General features: G+C 41.6%; 1 protein-coding gene across 3 annotated transcripts in view; it reads right to left on the minus strand.

Annotated features, from left to right (window-relative positions):
- Window positions 1–16,998: 16,998 nt before the first annotated feature.
- The window catches only part of LOC100217313 (Transducin/WD40 repeat-like superfamily protein), a 30,386-nt gene continuing 26,717 nt past the window's right edge, over window positions 16,999–20,667 (minus strand). For 2 of the 3 annotated variants that reach the window (XM_008674094.3, XM_023301836.2), the window contains 2 exons: window positions 18,421–18,505; window positions 16,999–17,581 (listed from right to left, as the gene is read on the minus strand). In XM_008674094.3, coding sequence (XP_008672316.1) covers window positions 17,219–17,581; window positions 18,421–18,505 — 448 coding nt within the window. In that variant the 3' untranslated portion in view covers window positions 16,999–17,218. The remainder of the gene's footprint in view (window positions 17,582–18,420; window positions 18,506–20,667) is intronic. The other variant, NM_001143659.2, reaches the window with a different exon arrangement.

Raw genomic sequence — 20,667 nt, forward strand, 5'->3', positions numbered from 1 at the left:
CCGCGGCTGCTGGAGCTACCGCCGCCGCCGGAGGTCTCCTGCTCGCGGCGGATTTGGCGACGTGCTTCCCACTCCTCTTCGCAGAGCAAGAGTCGGCCCATGTCGTCCGTGATCTCCTTCGGTTTGCCGCGCTCTTCGAATACGCGCAGACGCCCGACGACGTCCTCGATCGAAGCCGTGTTCAGATCGAGGAACATCTCAAGAGAAACGGTTGCCTGAGACAGCCGATCCGGCACCACCTGCAGAAGTTTCTTTACCACTTCGGCGTCGGAGATGTTGTCGCCGAGGATGCGAAGGTTGACGGCGAGCGACGTGATGCGGATCCCGAACTCGGAAACGGACTCCCCATCCTTGAAGACGAGCGCGCCAAACTCACGACGGAGCTGCTGCGCGTTGGCGTCGCGTGCGCGGCTATCACCGACCCGCAGTACCTTGACGGCGTCCCATGCTTCCTTCACGGTCCGCTTGCGACCAAGAGTTCCCCACATCTCGGAGGGGACCGAGCGCAGGAGACACGCCATCGCCTGGCTGAAAGTTGCCTAGAGGGGGGGTGAATAGGCAAGTTAAAACTTTTTCAACAAAAACTAGAAGCAAACTGGGTAAAACTGAATTGATCTCGAAATTCACCCAGTTAACTTTGGAAATGAGATGTTCTAAATGATCCACCGGGTTCAAAGTAGTAGATCAGAGAAGGGCACTTCTCAAAATCTACACACCAAAAAGATATAAACAATCTTCCACGGAATGGTGAGAGAACGAAGAACACTAACAAACACAATGAGCAAGAACACAAGAGACACAAGATTTATCCCGAGGTTCGGTCACACCACAAAAGGTGCCCTACTTCCTCGTTGAGGCGCCCACAAAGAGCCGGGTCTCTTTCAACCCTAATCCTCCCTTTGCCGACCACAAAGGTCAAGCCCACACAATAATCTTTGCTCAAACGAGCGGGTAATACAAACTTTCTTGTGGTCTTCCACAAGATTTGGAGACTCACAAGAGACACCTAGTCGTCTAGGAGCTAGAAGCTCCAAGAGTAATGAATCCATAAGGAACTCGATGTAGTACCAAAGCTCGAATGAAGAAGAGCAAGAGAGATTTAGAGATGGAGCACAAAAACCGCAGCTCTCAAGCTCACTCAAAGATTTCTCTCCAAAGATTTGAAATGGGAGAGGCAAGAGATGTGTGTGAGAGAGAGGGAGGTGTTTCTTGGGTTAGAAATGGAGTTCAAATCGTGCTCACTGCTTTGGGGAGAGAGGTAGGCGGTAGTATATATAGGTGGAGCTCAAAACTAGCCGTTGGGCAGATTTTTCTGCCTGAGACCGGTTGAACCGCCCCTGGCAGGCCTGGCAGCCTGTCTGCCAGTCTGACTGGCAGACTGACGCGCAGACTGACCGCAGACTGGTCAAAGTTGACCAACACCGGTTGAACCGCCCAGGGGGGGCGGTTGAACCGCCCCTGACAGCTCCTGGCGACCTGTTTGCCAGTCTGACTGGCAGATTGCAGATCAGAGGTCAGAGGGGTCAGAGACCAGCTGAACTGCCCCTCAGGACCAGTTCAACCGGTCTTGACCAGTGAGTTTAGGAGAGAAAACCCCAGCTCAACTGCCCAGAGGCAAGTTCAGCTAGTGTATGGTCAAAGAGGTTCACAGCTGAAGTTGAGTTCAGCTGAAGTTGAGAAAGCTCAACTCAGCTGAAGTTCAGCTCAGCTGAAAAGCTCAGCTGCAGCTGAAGAAGCTCAACTCAGCTGAAGTCAAGTTCAGCTGGAAAGCTCAGCTGCAGTTGAAGAAGTTCAGCTGCTTTTCAGCAAGAACACTCTAGGTTTCTCAACCCTAACCACGGTCAACCATAGAACGTTAAAGAGATTTTTGCTTTTCAAAAATAGCTTTTGAATAGAGAGGTTTGAGCTTTGGCAAACACCAACCTTCTTTTTGGATCCCCCTTTATAGTACGACGATTCCTATACTCAAGTTAAATAAAATATAATGAAGTAAACTCCTTGAGTCATTGGTGTCTCATGTGTGATTTCTCCATGGCATTGCTTCATAAGGATCACAAACATCTTTGTCTCACCTTTTGAAGCAAACTCAAATCAAACCCTGTGACTTGTACCATATCACCTTATATGAGTTCAAATCATGGCTTCAAGTCACCTTACTGATGGATCAACATGTTATAACTCTTCATAGCTGATTAGTTCATCGACTTAGTGCAAGTACTCTCTTCTTCACCTTAGCCATGGTACCTCGGTCTACAAGTCGTCGCTTGGCCTTCACCTTCGCTTAGTTCCTCGAAGCCCTTTCCTTGCTATCTTCACCCTATCAAGCCATTCTTGAGTCACATCATATTGAGCATTTATTGAGAGAATCATTTCTTCAATATTGTGAACCTTGCTTGAATGTCTTCTAGATATAACTGTCAAGATCAATCAAGCTCTAGTTTGATTCTCATAGAAGCATATATGGACTGATAGTAATACGGTCAAGCCAATTCACGATTCCTCATATCTTATTCTCTTTGGCTTGACCAATCCTCTAAATCACTTTGTCCTCTATTCTGGTCATATGTATGTAGTGATTTCTTAGATCTTGTCCATATATTCAAACCAATATAGAGATCATATTGTATCCATTTGCATTGTCTCACTGGTTATTTAACCTTGTGTTGAACCTTTGTTCACTGTCATTATACACTATTCAAGTATGTTCATCATACTGAATTTCCTGTTCAACACTTAGCAAACTTGTTAGTCTTTTAAATGTGTTGTTATCCAAATCACCAAAACTCACAAAAGGGATGAATGCACTTTCAATCTCCCCATTTTTGGTGATTGATGACAACACATTTAAAGCTTACATAAGATTTGATAAATAAGATTTTAAATCCTATGATATAGTTTCCTCCCCCTAAATATGTGCATTTCAGAAAATAACACTTTTGTACTCAAATGCCAAAAGCACATATTTAGGTCAAAGTATGGAGACAACTTATATCATACTATTCATTGGGTGCAGTGTGTCATAAAAAAATGTGATGCTCATGACAAAGAATGCACTTACCAATTTTCTACATCTTATGTTTTTCTTATGATTCCCCCTTTTGTTAATTATTTCTCCCCTTTTTAAAAGTCTTCTAACACTTAGTTACATAAGACTAAAGGTAAGCTTTAATACAAAATTTGTCCCCCTTTGTCATAAATCTCCAAAAAGGATACAAAGAATATAAAGGGTAGAAATTATGATTAAGCAAGATGTTAACACACTATCATGAAGAGGGTCCTTAGATGGCACAAAGGTAATGGATAAGTGTCATAAGTGATGTACCTTTGCGTTTTACCTTTTCAAGGGGTTTCCATACTTGTGTTGGATTTAGAATTTATTTGCAAGCTCTTGTTGGCATAATTGTGACATAGGTCCAAGATATCAAATGAATATGGTCATACTAATTGAAAGATAAACCTTGATACCTGGAGTCTAGATGTCACCTAGCATTTTCTTATCATAACAAGAGGCAACATGAAAATTGCACAAGTATGGATTATACAACTAGTGATCATGCATGAAAAATATCAATTGAAAAAAAACACCAATTGATACAATTTGATAGATAAGCAGATCACTAATAGCATATTACACTAAGTTCTCCTCAAGTTTTAGTGCACACGTATATATGAATTCAATTGATACTTGTTGAGAGTACTTAATGTACCATTGGCATAAAAAGGAGTATCAATTGAACATAATCATGCAACATAAGAAACATGTGCACTATTTAATCAATTAAGTTCTAGACAGGAGAATCTATAAGCTATGCTACTTCAGATATTTGTAATCCAAAAAGATGTGATACATATTTACCAATTTTAGATGAAGTTGGAGTATCATATACAAGAGAAACTCATTCTCTTATGAAATGTATAGAAGATACATTTATTGGAGCAAAGAATTTTTGATACCCATCAAATTTGCAGTGGAAGCGATTGTCTTTGCCCGAAGGTTCCTTTCTAATTTGAGACTACACACATAATAGACTTGAAAATGAAGTTAGTCTCAAAGATTCAAATTATAGATCATTCTCCCCCTAAATGTGTGCATACAAGTGATGAATACTTGTTTAGCTTATGCATTGGACTTGTGAGGCCAGGGGATTAAGTTCTACAATTCGAACATTAGTACAAATAAAGTATGAAAATATGAAATTGCACTAATTGAAGGAATTACTCATAATCAAAAGGTATACTAATAGACATGATATGCAATATTTTAAGCCAAGATTCTTGAGAAGTTAGCATGTTTGACTCATACCTCACTAAGATGACTTAAGACTAACTTATGACATCACCACAAGAGGTATTAATCAAATATCTAGAGATTCTTTAATCGTCATCACAAGTGCAACCTTATGATGTGACTTAAGATATTGCATATACATGCACACACTAGCATGTAAGAGCCTAGATACAAAAAATGTAATACAATAGTTCATGGAGTGACACACCTTTGTTCTACGCCACATGGTCTCCATTATAATCATGAATTTCCATCTTAGCTTTTGATAGGCTTGACATTTCAAAGAGAAACTTATCCTCTTCAAACGATTAAGAGAAATTCATTTTCATTTCTATGGAACCATTCATCCTCATTTGATATTCTCCAAGGTGTGAGACTACACAACATGAACTTGAAAGAAATCATTAGTCTCACAAGATATAGGCTAAACTCTCCCTCAATTTATGCATGCAAGAGTACACAAAGTACACTTATGCACATCAACAATACGAGGTTAAAGGAGATGTTTGCACTATATCTTGGTTTAACATAACATGCTTTACATAGATGATGAAAATTATACCAATTAGAAGTTTAAGAACGAAAAGTATATCAATTGAAATCTTGAAGGGTAAAGCATGCTAATATGAACCTCAAACCTCATAATGAAGGATATCATATAAATATGTCACTGCATCTTCATTATTTGGTTGACAAGAAATATAACTCCCTTCTTGAATCACTGTGATCTCTTTTCTTTGTACGATTTCATCCAACCAAGTGATCATGAACTTCTTTCATCTTTTCTTGATTCGATCATACTTGATATAAAATCAATTGAAACTCAATGATTGATACAACCAAGACTCTTATATTTATAGATTTTGAATTCATCTTCAAAGAACTTGGGAGGACCTTGTTGAAACACTTAGAAAAGAGAGCATTAGAAACACAAGAGAGGGTTTCACAAATGATGATCCTTATATGTGGATGACAAATGAATCATCATTATTGAAACCCAAAAGGATAGACTAAATTCCTTTAAATTAGTGCACACATTTTGTTGATGTCAAAGTTATATGCACTATTGAACATTTTATATTGCAAGGAATTTAACCTATACTATGGTACATCCCACTAAGGATAGAATACTTAAACAACTGAAGGATAGGAAGTTTTCATACCTTGGTCTCTTATCAACTTCTTCTTACTTTAGTTGAATAATATCCTTTAAGCTTGTGATTTATCCAATTTAAAACAAGCACCATCTCTTAACATAGATTTTCTATGGATAAACTCAACACAAGAGATGACATTAGTAGCACAAGCACTAGTTTCTTATTTAGCAACCCTTTATATGTGAAAGGCAAACGAGTTGCTAAAATAGAGAAACATCATAATATGGACTAAATTTCCCTTGAGCCCTCATGCACAATATATTTTGAATGACATGGATAATATGCATGGTTATTCAATGAAGTCTAAAGGGCTGACTTAATCCATATTATGGTGATTGTCTAATAAAGAAGAATCAAATCCAAATTAACTAGATAGAGAATACGTCACATAATTTTGGATTGTTCACCATATGATAATATTGATTCAACTTCCAATTAGACCTTTATTTCATAATCAACAACTGATGTATATCCTCAAATGCTTCTTTTTCCTTAGTGGCTACACAAGTCACAAAAAGATAAGATTTGAAAATAATATGCATTTGAGATTCAGTTGTTACCACCCTTGCTACTATCTCCAAATATGATTTATACATTCATTATCGAGCACCCAACTTGATCCATTGAAGAAGTGATCCTGCAAAACAAGTTTAAGCTTTGTATTTTGGTACCCAATTTGAATTGGGTCCTTTGAGATTAGTAGTAAGAGCCTTGAGTACCCACACAATCCTTATTGTGGCCTTTCTCTTTGTGTAGGCACCCACATATACTTGACAACCATCTTACATGGTTTCAAGTCAATATTTAATCACATAGATAAAAACTAGAGTTAAGAATAGGAGCCTTTTCTCCTTTTATTAATACATCATTGTGTTGCCTTCTTGATGATGAACCTACCTTGACTTTGGGTGCACCTAGCTTATCAAGGTTAGTCGCACAAGCATTCATATCATAAAGACAAGTTATGCATGTAATTTACAACTTAGTGATCCAATTCAATGTGAAGCATATGGATATCGATTGAAGTAGATTTCTAAAATATCAAAATATGGGTTTCCAAAATTTAGAGAGTATGGATCACTAATTGTACCTTTTACAGTTTAAAAATCATATCCATGTTAGTGCATATGTATGTGATGAATATCAACAAAAATATTCTTATGCACTTTTAGAATTAACGATAAGGGAATTTTAAACTGTATCAAGAGTAGCTATTTAGAAAACAAAGATTACAATCCATATGAATGAGATACAAATTTACCATTTTGGATTGTCTTAGTATAGCTTACTCAAGTTAAACTTATTCTCTATGACACAAGATATATAATGTTCTCCCACTAGATATGTGCATCAAGTATTTGAATGACTTGCCATATGCACTTTCAATTCAGTTAAGAGTCTCATGAGGAGTACATTACATATATTGGTCAAGGCATGACAAATTTGCAATGAATTAACTTATGCCTAAGAATACTTACCACCATATAGAATGTACCATTTGTTATACCAATTTGATAGATCTTACTATCTGTGGTGGTGTCACCTTAGTATTCTTCTTTTCATCATTTGTGGAGACTTCCTTCTTTGTTATCTCTTTTCCTTTTTAAACTAGTCGATAAAACACTTTGAAAAAAAGGTATTAGTAGTACAAGGAAGTATTTAATGAATGATGATATATATATATATGAATGGCAAATAAATCATCATTTATGAGGCATAAAGGCATAAATTAAATTCCTTTTAAATTAATGCACATGGATGAGTGAATTAATAATATGCACCAATTTACAAATTTAAGCCAAAAAGAATTTAACTTTCATATTGACATTTCTTTGCATAAAATAGATTATTACCAATTGAAAAAAATGTCACTTGAAAGGAACTATTATTGGTCACATACCAAATGAAACAGTAAAAGTCTGCAAAAATAAAGCTGAAAAGTACTGCAAAAGTGACCGAAAAAGTGCTGCAAAAGTTACTGAAAAGGTGCTCCAAAAGTTGAATGAAAAAGTGCTGCAAAAGTTACTAAAAAGGTGCTGCAAAAGTTACTGAAAAGGTGTTGCAAAAGTTGAATGAAAAAGTGCTGCAAAAGTTACTGAAAAGGTGCTGCAAAAGTTACTGAAAAGGTGCTGCAAAAGTTGATCTGACGCCTGAAAAAGGTGCTGTCGCAAACTGAAAAAGGCATCTGAAAAAGGGCTGACGCAGTCTAAAAAATGGTCAGACTGGTCGGTCAAACTGTGCCAGACCGGTTCAACCGGTCCTGGACACCGGTTCAACCGGTTTCAGCCAGGGGGTTTCCTGGTGAATACCAGCCGAACTGAAGTTCAACTCAGAAGTTCAGCTGGTCTCCCAGCTGAGCTAGAAAGTTCAGCTGGTCAGACCAGTTGAGCTTGGAATGAAAATTTTAAAATAATTTTGCACAATAAACCTCATTTCAAATTTTAAAATGTACGCATAGATTGAATGACACACTCCATTTTAGAAACACATTCTCATGTTGTGAGACTACATAAACACTTAGAGACATTAGTCTCACAACTCTAGTCATATAGAGAATTCCCTTTTGGTAAGTGCTTTAAAAAATTGAATTTCTTACTTAACACTCTATTCATTTAAGAACATGGGATAATACTCTTTATGTCTAGGTCATGGCAATAATATGATGATTAACTTGAAATATGCCACAAGATACATACAATCAATTTAAAGCATGTAGATTGTCACAATATAAAAATATGAACTTGCAATCTACCATATAATTAGATCCTTTCCAAATCAAGGTAAAATCTTTTAAGTTCATTCTCAAGTGCTTCATTTTTTCTATATGGCTACAAAAGACACAAAGGAATATAATAATTAAAAGCAATGTGCACCTAAGATTTAATTGTTATCATCCTTTGGATATCCCTTAGTTGTAGGCCTTTTGCTTGATTCCCACAAAGGTTAATCCTTATTCCCTACAACACAAGTTCTTGCTAGAGATGAATATGAAGTTAGTGATATAACAACTCAATTCATCTTTGGGTCAATCTTAAAGGATAGACAATGTAAGATTGATAGCTTGAGATAAAAATTGAGTTAAATCGCTCAAGCACCCCAAAGCTTCATATTATCTCTAGGTACCTGCAAAAACTTATTAAGTATATTTTGGTACCCATCTCATGATAGGTCCATCAAGGTTAGCCAATAAGGACTTAGGCACCCAAATAGCCTTGGTCCTAGAATGTGGTGAACTCATCACCTTTCTAGCACAAGAGTCAAATTTGGGTCTCCTAAGCATATTTGAATGTATTGACAAGTTAGGCTTAGGAGTTTTACCCTTTGGACAAACCTTGAATAGATGACCTTTTTCACGGCAATTGTAGCAAATGTGATGCTTGTCCTTGCAATGCATTTGCCTTTTGCTTTCATCCTTTTTGATGGTCATCTTTCTTGATCGTGCAAGGTCTTGATTCTTCATTGGGGGCATGAATCAATTTCATGGCCCTTCTCCTTGCATCCATAGCATCTCCTATCGCTTCTCTTTGATCTTTCTTTGTTGAGGCACATAGGTACATTGTTAGAGCAAATCATATGAGCATTAATTTTCTCACCATGGATTTTGCTCATGCCCTTCTTGGAAAGCTTGGTATTCTTTTGAAGGGGTTTTGTGCATGCTACGGTTGTCCCCTTCTCAAGCTTTTTCACCATATTATCACGGTTATCTTGAGAAGGTTGAGCATGACACTTTCCCTTCAAAATAGTTAAGCTCCTTCTTAGCCTTCCAACTTCTTCCTTGAGCTCTTTATTTTCTTGTGTGATAGAAATATCACTAATTCCTGAAATTTCTAGCTCAATGGAAGATTGGCTTTCTTGAGAGCAACATTTATTAGCACATGGTAATATAGTTTCAATTTCAACACATGAGCACATGTGAGGTTGGTATGATTTCAAATTAGTTAACACAACCTCATGAGCCATTTCTAACATGATATGTGAATCCATAAATTTATTATGAGAGCACACAAGCATATCATGTTTTTCTTGCAAAGCTAGATTTTCAATATTTAGCCTTTCTATCGTGTTCTTGAACATAGCATTTTTATTTTCTAATTGAGCAATATATGATGAATGATTAACAGCTTTAATTTGCTCAATTGAAATGTCTTCATACCTTTGGACCAAATCATCATGAGAGCACTTTAGCTTCTCATGCTTTTTGGTCAACTTCTCCAAGTCTTCAATTTTTCTGATGAGGAAGTCTTCTTGCTTATGAAGCATTTCTTTTTGTTCTTCCGCTCTTTTCATGAGTTTAAGCAAGCTCATTCGATGTTTCTTGCTTAGCTGAGCGAAGAATTGTTGAAGATCATCCTCATCTTTACTATCACTTTCTTGCTCCTCCTCATCCTCACTTTCGCTTTCACTGTCACTCCCATTAGCAATAAAGCACATATGAGAAGTGGATTTGAAAGACGAACCTTGTGAAGAGGTGGATTCATCGTTTGGTCTCCATCGATCATTTTCTTCTTCTTCAATCTTGTTCTTCGCCTCATCTTCCTTCATTTTGAGGAACATCTTTTCGGCGATTTTCATGGCAAGATCTATTGCCCTAGGATCAACATCTGCACCAAAAGATAAAGTCGAGCCAACCTCAACTTTTTCAAGCTTAGAAGCACCTTCGTTTCTAAGTCCCCCCGACATGATCTTTTCCTCACGCGGTTAAGCGTTAGAACGAGGATTAGGCTCTAATACCAATTGAAAGTTGCCTAGAGGGGGGTGAATAGGCAAGTTAAAACTTTTTCAACAAAAACTAGAAGCAAACTGGGTAAAACTGAATTGATCTCGAAATTCACCCAGTTAACTTTGGAAATGCGATGTTCTAAATGATCCACAGGGTTCAAAGTAGTAGATCAGAGAAGGGCACTTCTCAAAATCCACACACCAAAAAGATATAAACAATCTTCCATGGAATGGTGAGAGAACGAAGAACACTAACAAACACAATGAGCAAGAACACAAGAGACACAAGATTTATCCCGAGGTTCGGTCACACCACAATAGGTGCCCTACTTCCTCGTTGAGGCGCCCACAAAGAGCCGGGTCTCTTTCAACCCTAATCCTCCCTTTGCCGACCACAAAGGTCAAGCCCACACAATAATCTTTGCTCAAACGAGCGGGTAATACAAACTTTCTTGTGGTCTTCCACAAGATTTGGAGACTCACAAGAGACACCTAGTCGTCTAGGAGCTAGAAGCTCCAAGAGTAATGAATCCACAAGGAACTCGATGTAGTACCAAAGCTCGAATGAAGAAGAGCAAGAGAGATTTAGAGATGGAGCACAAAAACCGCAGCTCTCAAGCTCACTCAAAGATTTCTCTCCAAAGATTTGAAATGGGAGAGGCAAGAGATGTGTGTGAGAGAGAGGGAGGTGTTTCTTGGGTTAGAAATGGAGTTCAAATCGTGCTCACTGCTTTGGGGAGAGAGGTAGGAGGTAGTATATATAGGTGGAGCTCAAAACTAGTCGTTGGGCAGATTTTTCTGCCTGAGACCGGTTGAACCGCCCCCTAGGGCGGTTGAACCGCCCCTGGCAGGCCTGGCAGCCTGTCTGCCAGTCTGACTGGCAGACTGACGCGCAGACTGACAGCAGACTGGTCAAAGTTGACCAACACCGGTTGAACCGCCTAGGGGGCGGTTGAACCGCCCCTGATAGCTCCTGGCGACCTGTTTGCCAGTCTGACTGGCAGACTGCAGATCAGAGGTCAGAGGGGTCAGAGACCAGCTGAACTGCCCCTCAGGACCAGTTCAACCGGTCTTGACCAGTGAGTTTAGGAGAGAAAACCCCAGCTCAACTGCCCGGAGGCAAGTTCAGCTGGTGTATGGTCAAAGAGGTTCACAGCTGAAGTTGAGTTCAGCTGAAGTTGAGAAAGCTCAACTCAGCTGAAGTTCAGCTCAGCTGAAAAGCTCAGCTGCAGCTGAAGAAGCTCAACTCAGCTGAAGTCAAGTTCAGCTGGAAAGCTTAGCTGCAGTTGAAGAAGTTCAGCTGCTTTTCAGCAAGAACACTCTAGGTTTCTCAACCCTAACCACGGTCAACCATAGAACGTTAAAGAGATTTTTGCTTTTCAAAAATAGCTTTTGAATAGAGAGGTTTGAGCTTTGGCCAACACCAATCTTCTTTTTGGATCCCCCTTTATAGTACGACGATTCCTATACTCAAGTTAAATAAAATATAATGAAGTAAACTCCTTGAGTCATTGGTGTCTCATGTGTGATTTCTCCATGGCATTGCTTCATAAGGATCACAAACATCTTTGTCTCACCTTTTGAAGCAAACTCAAATCAAACCCTGTGACTTGTACCATATCACCTTATATGAGTTCAAATCATGGCTTCAAGTCACCTTACTGATGGATCAACATGTTATAACTCTTCATAGCTGATTACTTCATTGACTTAGTGCAAGTACTCTCTTCTTCACCTTAGCCATGGTACCTCGGTCTACAAGCCGTCGCTTGGCCTTCACCTTCGCTTAGTTCCTCGAAGCCCTTTCCTTGCTATCTTCACCCTATCAAGCCATTCTTGAGTCACATCATATTGAGCATTAATTGAGAGAATCATTTCTTCAATATTGTGAACCTTGCTTGAATGTCTTCTAGATATAACTGTCAAGATCAATCAAGCTCTAGTTTGATTCTCATAGAAGCATATATGGACTGATAGTAATACGGTCAAGCCAATTCACGATTCCTCATATCTTATTCTCTTTGGCTTGACCAATCCTCTAAATCACTTTGTCCTCTATTCTGGTCATATGTATGTAGTGATTTCTTAGATCTTGTCCATATATTCAAACCAATATAGAGATCATATTGTATCCATTTGCATTGTCTCACTGGTTATTTAACCTTGTGTTGAACCTTTGTTCACTGTCATTATACACTATTCAAGTATGTTCATCATACTGAATTTCCTGTTCAACACTTAGCAAACTTGTTAGTCTTTTAAATGTGTTGTTATCCAAATCACCAAAACTCACAAAAGGGATGAATGCACTTTCACTGGCGATCTTGCTGGTATTCGTCTTCATCCGGGTCCTCGTCGATGCCGATGTCGACGACATCCCAGACACGGAGCGTCTGGTAGTTCACCTCCATCACCAGCGCCCACTCCGGGTAGTTCGTTCGCGTGAGCATCGGCCACGCGACGTTTGCGGATGAACGCTCGACGACGCGCTCCACGATCCGAGATCCAGAGCGATGACGAGTGCCTGAACGGCCACGGCGACGGCGCGGTGAGCGCGACGGCTAGGGCTTCTTCCCGTCGATGACAGGCGATTGAGACATCGCGACGATGAAGAAGAACCGGCTCCGGTACCAATTGTTGGAATCGGGCCGCCGACACACGGCGTGTCCGTCGGGGCCGCCCGCACACACGGCGCGCCCACCCAGGCTGTCGGGCCGCGACACACGCGCCCACACGTATAGCAGCGGGCTTTAGGTCTCTTGGGCTAACACTCCCCCAAAAAGCTAGTCTGATAGGGGTTGCACCCTCAACCATATAAACCATGCTATCTCACCATCACCACACAATGTGGGACTATTCCCAACAATAATTGTTGGAACCGGACCGCCGACACACGGCGTGTCCGTCGGGGCCGCCCGCACACACGGCGCGCCCACCCAGGCTGTCGGGCCGCGACACACGCGCCCACACGTATAGCAGCGGGATTTAGGTCTCTTGGGCCAACACTCCCCCAAAAAGCTAGCCTGATAGGGGTTGCACCCTCAACCATATAAACCATGCTATCTCACCATCACCACACAATGTGGGACTATTCCCAACAATCTCCCCCTCACACATTGTGAGCCGAGATTTGTCTGAGAATGCACTGGGCCAACCTGGCTTTGATACCAATTGTTAGAACACTGACGAGGGTGGATAAAATACACGAGCAAGTGTTTGGTGCTGCAAGCGACAGCTTTTCTGGTGTCTCTCTATTCATTATATAGAAGATACATGTAGTCATATATGGTTACAGACTGATTGAATCAATCACAGCAGATTGAATCAATCACAGCACGTCCAAGATTATCTGTTGCCATCCCAATAGTCTAGACATGCAGTTTACCATACTTAACCACTAATCAATATAAACTACCAAATATACTAAACGTGTGCTCAGGTTTATTCCTACAGGAGAGACCAGTTGTAGCAGGTGTTGCGTGCGCACTAGTACATAAATAACAGGACCGATGAATGGTGTACACTAGCCCCCGTATCTTGTGGTTACTTTACCTGCACTCTTGCAGCTAAACACCTGACGCTGACTACTGACGTGATCCCTCTTCGTATGCATACACGGATGCCCTGAAACTGAAATTCGGCGTAAATACTTGTATGCTCTCTGGAATGTGTGTATAGTTTATGTGCAACAATTGAAGTATAATCTCCAGTGTCCAAGCCCCTGTTCGTTCAGCGGCTGGACTTGCACTGGAATCTCCAATCTGGATGGATTTTGTGCTGGCAACATCAGCAGCTGCATGCCTGCATCTGGCACGCCCCTCCAATCTTCCAGCGTCTTCCAGATTTCTAAATTTCACTGTCTGTATACTCCGTAGGGCCGACAAACCGAGCTAATCCGCTGTTTGGTTTAGTTTTCCTAGGCAAACTCACTATAAAGAAATCTAGTACCATAATACTAAAAGCTAATCTGTTTTCATGAGACCCATGCTGCAATCCAAACAAGTTCCGTGAATAAACTTCTTCGACTCTCCTTGAGTTTGGGACTTTATCATTAATTAGGCATTGACCATATAGTTGACGTCCATGTACTCATCACGCTAGGTCTCCGCCTGAACGGGAGGAGCGCCTTCTCGACGTCCCAAACCGGGTCCGTCAAGCCGTTCGTTGTGGTGCCCGTCGCGGCGCCGTCGACACCCAAACTTTTGTTCAGTTCATACCGGGCTACGAGCTACGCGGTGTCGGTGGCATGTCAGAAGATGTCGTCGGCGGCGCTCTGGAGGATATGGAGAACGACTTTGGTGTAGCCGCCGAGGCTGTAGTTGATCTCGTCCCGCTGGAAGATGTCATCAACAGTTCCCCTTAGCCAGGGTGGGATCCTAGGCAGCTGCGGTCGCGGGATTACCAGGCCGCATTTTACCTCTTAGGCCTTTTTTGGTTAATCCCGTTACCCATGAATTGGATGGGATTGGAAAAAATTAAGAAGGAGTTTGACTTAGTTGGGATTTAAACCAACTCAATCCCACTCAATCCATATGGATTGTGAGCTAACCGAACAAGCCATTAGCAAGCCCGATAATGGTTGGATGCCTTCTATCGCTCACCTTAGTTTGGTTGCTGGTGGGGATTTCCTCTCCTGCAAGGGTAGGCCTGGAAGTGTGATCCGGTGTTCGCGTTACAGGGCCCTGCTTATTGGTCTGACAGTCTCCCGACCATGCCTTATTCGGTTGTTTTTTGCTTCGGCTCTCGTGATATCGAGGCGACCTCGTTGAGGAGTACCCACCTTTGTGCCTCGGAAGGAATGAGAACTTCGAAGGGGGAGGAGGTTCGGAAGGAATGAGAACTTCGAAGGGGGAGGAGGTGGGGACTGACCTTAGCATCGTGAGGTCGTATTTCTGCTTCAAGGTTTGTCACGCCGTTGCAAGTTACATGCGCGAGATCCTACTCTCCTTCCCTCCCCTTCAGTCTTCCGTGCCCTTTCTAGGCTTTTCAATCCCATTTTTAACGTATGAGAAGCAAGCCCCCAAGCCCTCCGTTCGTCATAGCGGATTTGTCTAGGGGCACGTCTCATCTTTTTTTCTACTCCTTGCGCATTCTATTCGTCGAAAAGAGAAAGGTGAGTTGTACCATACTTCCCTCAATGGTCAAGTTCATGTCACTCGGTGAGCTCCAAATGGGTGATCCGAGTGAGGCCCTAGTGCCTTTCACAGGCTCCAGGCACGGGGTCCGCTCGGAACCGTCCTCGTACTCTCAAGTGTCAATTCATATAGTTGTTAGACTCGTCCGGTCGGGTCTGGCGGCTCGTTGCCTCTCTTCGCGATAAACCATGTGTCTGATGTCTCTTGATACTCGAACATTATCTAGAAGTGCCCTTGGCGCTCGTGTGCTAGGAACCTGGCCGCTAGGTGCCCACCTCCTGATCGCCCCTCGCTCTATGGTTTTGAGAGCGGTTGCGAACCCTTCACGGGCCGACCTTTGAACTCCAAGTTTTTGGTTTCGGCCCAGCCTTCTCGCCGCCATCGATCGACACAGGCCCAACTGCCCTTTCCCTGCACATGGAAAAAAATATTGCGAATCGATGAGGCAGGCTAAGTCATCTTATTCGAACGTAGTCGCGCATCAATCGGACCCTAGTGTTGTACTAGCGCCGTGCAATCGTCATTCATCGATCTCACATGGTCGACAAGGGTGTATGTTGTAAGGGACACCTCCGCAGGGAACGGTTGAGGGGGGGTACATCGCGGTGCGTTGTGCGACTACGTTAGCCAGCAGAGGACGACAGCTCCATCCGGATCCAGTTGAGATCGATGAGAAGGGCGACATCGGTCTCACATGGTCAGCGAGGGTGTATCTTGTCAAGGACAGCAACATGAGATCAAACCAACAAGCGTAATTGGTCGATGAGGCATCGAAAACGATGTTGATAATGGAATAAACATTCTAAGCAACAATCGCCTAGATGTGGAGGTTGGCAACAATGGCAACAAATGTCTTAGCATACCATAAAGAGTTAGTCATGGTCTTCATAATTGAGGAATCCACAATTGAGGAAGACGACAACGACCTTTTAGTTGTGCAGACCTTCTTCTCAAGATCGGCAACAATCGCCAGCAGGTCAGGTGGGCTTAGTAGCGCTCAAACCTACAATATCACTGGTATGAGCGGTACATTTCAACCAATTAAACTATAATCCCAATCGGATCTCCACATGCCGAGAAGAGCAGACAGAAAGAGGAGACCCTTTGCTCTATCTCATTCTTCCTCTTCCCGAGGCCCAGAGGGCAAGCTCTATTAAAGAAGCTAAGTGACTTACGGAAAGCGAGGAAAAATTGGATATACTCTAATACCATGCTAGAGGGGTTGCCGCTATAGATTGATATTTTGTATTGAGCACTTATGCGATTTATATAGAATATATGACATAGGAGATTTATGTAGAGTATATGACATAGGAGATAAACAACACACATACCAATGATGGTCTACATAACACAATATCTAGACTACCAAATGTACTTTAGAACTAGAGATGCTCCGATACTTTCTGCAGGATTGCGCATTATGGGTGTCTAAGGCTATCTCTGGCAAGTTACTCATCCACAACTCCTATTCCAATCTACATTTTGTAAACAATGCATCTATAGTGCAAAACTGTGTACAAATCTGCTGGCCACAGAAGTAATAAGGCTGAAAGAAATTCTTATGCGGACAGTGTCCAAGAACCAAATGCACCCTAACCTACTCCATTTATATGCTACTTATTCTGCAGACAATGTCCAAGAACCAAATACACGTCATCGCCTGTTCAATTCCGGGCCGCTAAAAGTTCCGAGCACGAAAACTTCAATACTCAACTTACCATATCTTTGCTAGATTAATAACCAGTTACTGAAATAGACAAGCATTCTCAAACAATAAGCAACGTCAAAACTGCACCTACAATGTGCTGTGTTTCATCACGACCTAGTAGAATTCAAAGAAAAGATACAACATGCTCACAGCACATACAGGGCTTTCCCTTGTCAGTGCCGAAAGTTCCAAACGGTATCCATTGCGGCTAGTAGGGCTGATGCCGGTTTTTGGTTTTCTTTTGCTGCTTCCACACCAGTGAGCTAGAGATCCAAGATTTGTTTGTTTCTGCAATTTCGTCAGAGCGCCAGCAGCACAAACGACCGTCTTCACCTCCTGTCCATCCAAAGATGCCCCTGTTTTGCCCAAGTCTCCCATGGATTCCTGAAGAGGGGTACACGGACCTAACGACTCCTGTATGGCCTCCTTCGAGGATTGCTTCAGCTGAACCTATTGGTCCATCATGGTCATTTCTTACAGGGAAGTAACCTAACGTCCCTGCAGTTGTGCCGCCAATCAACCATAGCCGGTCATCAGGCACAGAATAGTGACAATCAACGAAATAGTCAACCTGCCATAGGAAAAGAAAGATCAGTAGAATTTGAGAAAATGGAAAAACCAAACATAAAAGAAACAATAGAAGACCATGCACATATTCTAGATATACAGATCGGATTTAGAATTTTTTTTGAAATACTCTTTGTTTGATCAGATGTGAATAGGGTGCTAAGAGCGGAGGTGAAGATGATGATAAGATGTGAAATTCTGTACAGACAAGAAGACGAACCAAGGGTGGATCATAAGAATGTTGGAAGGTGTTCAATGTCGAGGAGGTCAGAGCTAGGAAGGTGTTCAGACGTGAAAAATGCAGCAAGCCAAGTGGCATCCCTTTCCTGGGTAGATATGAGGAATCCTAATCAGGAGAGCGTAGGTGATTGGCATTAGTCTTGCTGGTACTTAGTTTATATAACCTGAACTTGAGTGGTGTGGTGGGCAGTGGGCTCGCCTTCAAATATGCTGCACCTAACTGGATCTGTTGCCTTTGTTTCACACCAGGTGGGCCTTATTTCTAAAAGGACTTTTGACTTTGTCATAGGTCAAAGTATCCTAAGTCTGATAAAGTTTATAGAAAAGAACAATAATATTTACGATATAAAATGAGCACCATTGAGTTCATTATGAAAGATTTTCATATTTTACTCTTTAGATGTGGTAGCTGTTAAAACCCATCTCCATAAATTTGGTCAAACGTAAACTATTGACTTAAGAAAAACTCAAAAGTCCCTAGATATTGGGAAAGAGTAATAATATATATGAGTCCATCAGCATACATCGAAGCTCCATACAAGGCCGAATTTCATAAATGTACAAAAACAAGTACAAGAGTAACTGATCCTAACAGATACTCACATGATCAAGGTTCCACCTATCAGTGGCCAAGGAACGAGCATCCTCTATATTCAACTCTCTAGCCCCATCATTCCAGTCCCAGACACTGCAAAAATGTAAGAAAAACAACGTATTGTCCAATGTTCAAGATCTCATTCTTCCATTATTTGAATTTCTCAGGGTTTGAATGATTGCCTGCATTAGCATGTATTCAGGTTTGTGCAGTGCAGTTTACCCATGTTTGGTTGCCTGTGCAAGCTCTTATGCAGGCTTTGCACAGTGCTCAAAGCAGGTCAATGTAGCATTAACTATCACGCCAGGTTTGTTTATTAGACAATACAGATTTGCATAAGCCGATGGGCATACAACAATAATATATATACACATTCTTTACCTTTACTAGAAACATGAGACCTATAGTAGAACACATAAGGTGACTATATGCAATAAAATGTAAATTGTAGGGAATTGGAGAAACACCACACACCCATTGTGTGTGATGGCGTGTGTGGTGACCTTTCACTATATAGGACATATGGTTTGGTATACAACAAGTAAGATAAGTACAAAGATATACACGCCTATACATATCCCTAACACCCATGACCCATCCATAGTCGTAGCAGGAGGATTCGGACGCAAAGACCGGACCTAAACCTAGTGAATAACTGTGTAGGCAAGCCATTGTTCATGATGTCCATGTACCAATGTGAAGACGAGATCGAAGCACCCGGACCTGTCCCAAAGCCACCCTCGGACGAAGTGTATGTCAATCTCAATGTGCCTGGTGTGTCGTTGATGACTGGATTGGCTATCATGTAGATATCACTGGCATTCTCACAATAGATAATGGTCGCACTGGCAATGAAGACACTAGAGAAGCTATTGGAGCCAAATGTGAACAGGAGATAGTGGTGTGTCGCTTGGACGACCAGGAGACCAAGTTCTCGCCAAGGTAGCCGCAATATCCGGAGGTAGATTGCTTAGACAACATCCAAGTATGTTGTCAAGAGTCGTTGGAGCTAGTACCGATGTGGAGATCGAAGGAGAGAATGTCCTTCACGTAGCGGAGAATCCACTTGATCAACGCGAGGTGAAGCTCGCAGGGATCATGCATGAAGAGATAGACCTACCAAACCACGTAAGCTAAGTCGGGATGGGTCAACTTCAGGTACTGAAAGGCACCAGCGAGACTCATGCAGTTGGAGGCATCGGGCGGAGAGCTTTTTTTCTTAAACGTACAAAAGAACTGTGCATCAATATATTAAGAAGAATATAGAAAAGGTTTAAAATAGACAACAACAAGGAAAACCACCACATGGTGGCTAAAAACGAAAATATAGAAAATGGTCCATCTAAAAAAAGAAAAGAAAGATCAAGCAACCAACATTAAGGCCAAAGCGCATGCAGCCCCCAGCACCTGCAAGGCACCATCGATGAGCGTCGTCTTTGATGTTTTGAATAATCTGATTGGTACTAGGGGAGGCCCCCTCAAACACACATCCACTCCCTTGCTTTCAAAGCCACCAAGACAACTAGAGAATCGATCCCCTTGCGTGGCACAACAGGTACCTTGCTTTCCAGATTAGCCCACCAGTTTTGAAAAACAATATGAGGGGTGCTAGGAGCCAATAGCTGCAGATTTACTAAGCTGAAGATCCTGAACCACACTTCCCTGGCGAAGACACAAGTTACTGTAAACACCTCAAGTCCTTCCTTTAGAACATTTTGATTTAAATATGAAACCTTAGAAGGGGATAGTTATTTTTAAAAGTAGAATTTGAATTATGTGGTGCATTCATCCTTTGGAGCATTTCTTTTGTTTGATAGAGAATTTCAAAAAGGAGTTCACTTTGGAACCCAAATTGTTTACTTTGGTAACCAAATGTTTTGACGAACTCAAGGAAAGGCTAACCACTGCACCAGTGTTAGTCATGCCAGATATCCATAAGGGATTCGATGTGTATGGTGATGTATTCTGATGCAAGAGGACAAAGTGATAGCCTATGCATTAAGACAATTAAGGAAGCATGAGAAGAACTACCCAACCCATGATTTGGAGTTAGCGGCCGTAGTGCACGCCTTAAAGATTTAGAGGCACTACATGATTGGAAATAAATGCAATATATTCACGATCATAAGAGCTTGAAGTACAATTCAACGAGAAGGATCTCAACCTAAGGCAACGAAGATGGCTTGAGTGAATCAAGGACTATAATTTAGACATTCAGTATCACCCTGGTAAAGCATGGTCCAACCTCACCCTGG

The sequence above is a fragment of the Zea mays genome, chromosome 3 (assembly GCF_902167145.1).
Source record: "Zea mays cultivar B73 chromosome 3, Zm-B73-REFERENCE-NAM-5.0, whole genome shotgun sequence".
Taxonomy (NCBI): Eukaryota; Viridiplantae; Streptophyta; class Magnoliopsida; order Poales; family Poaceae; genus Zea; species Zea mays.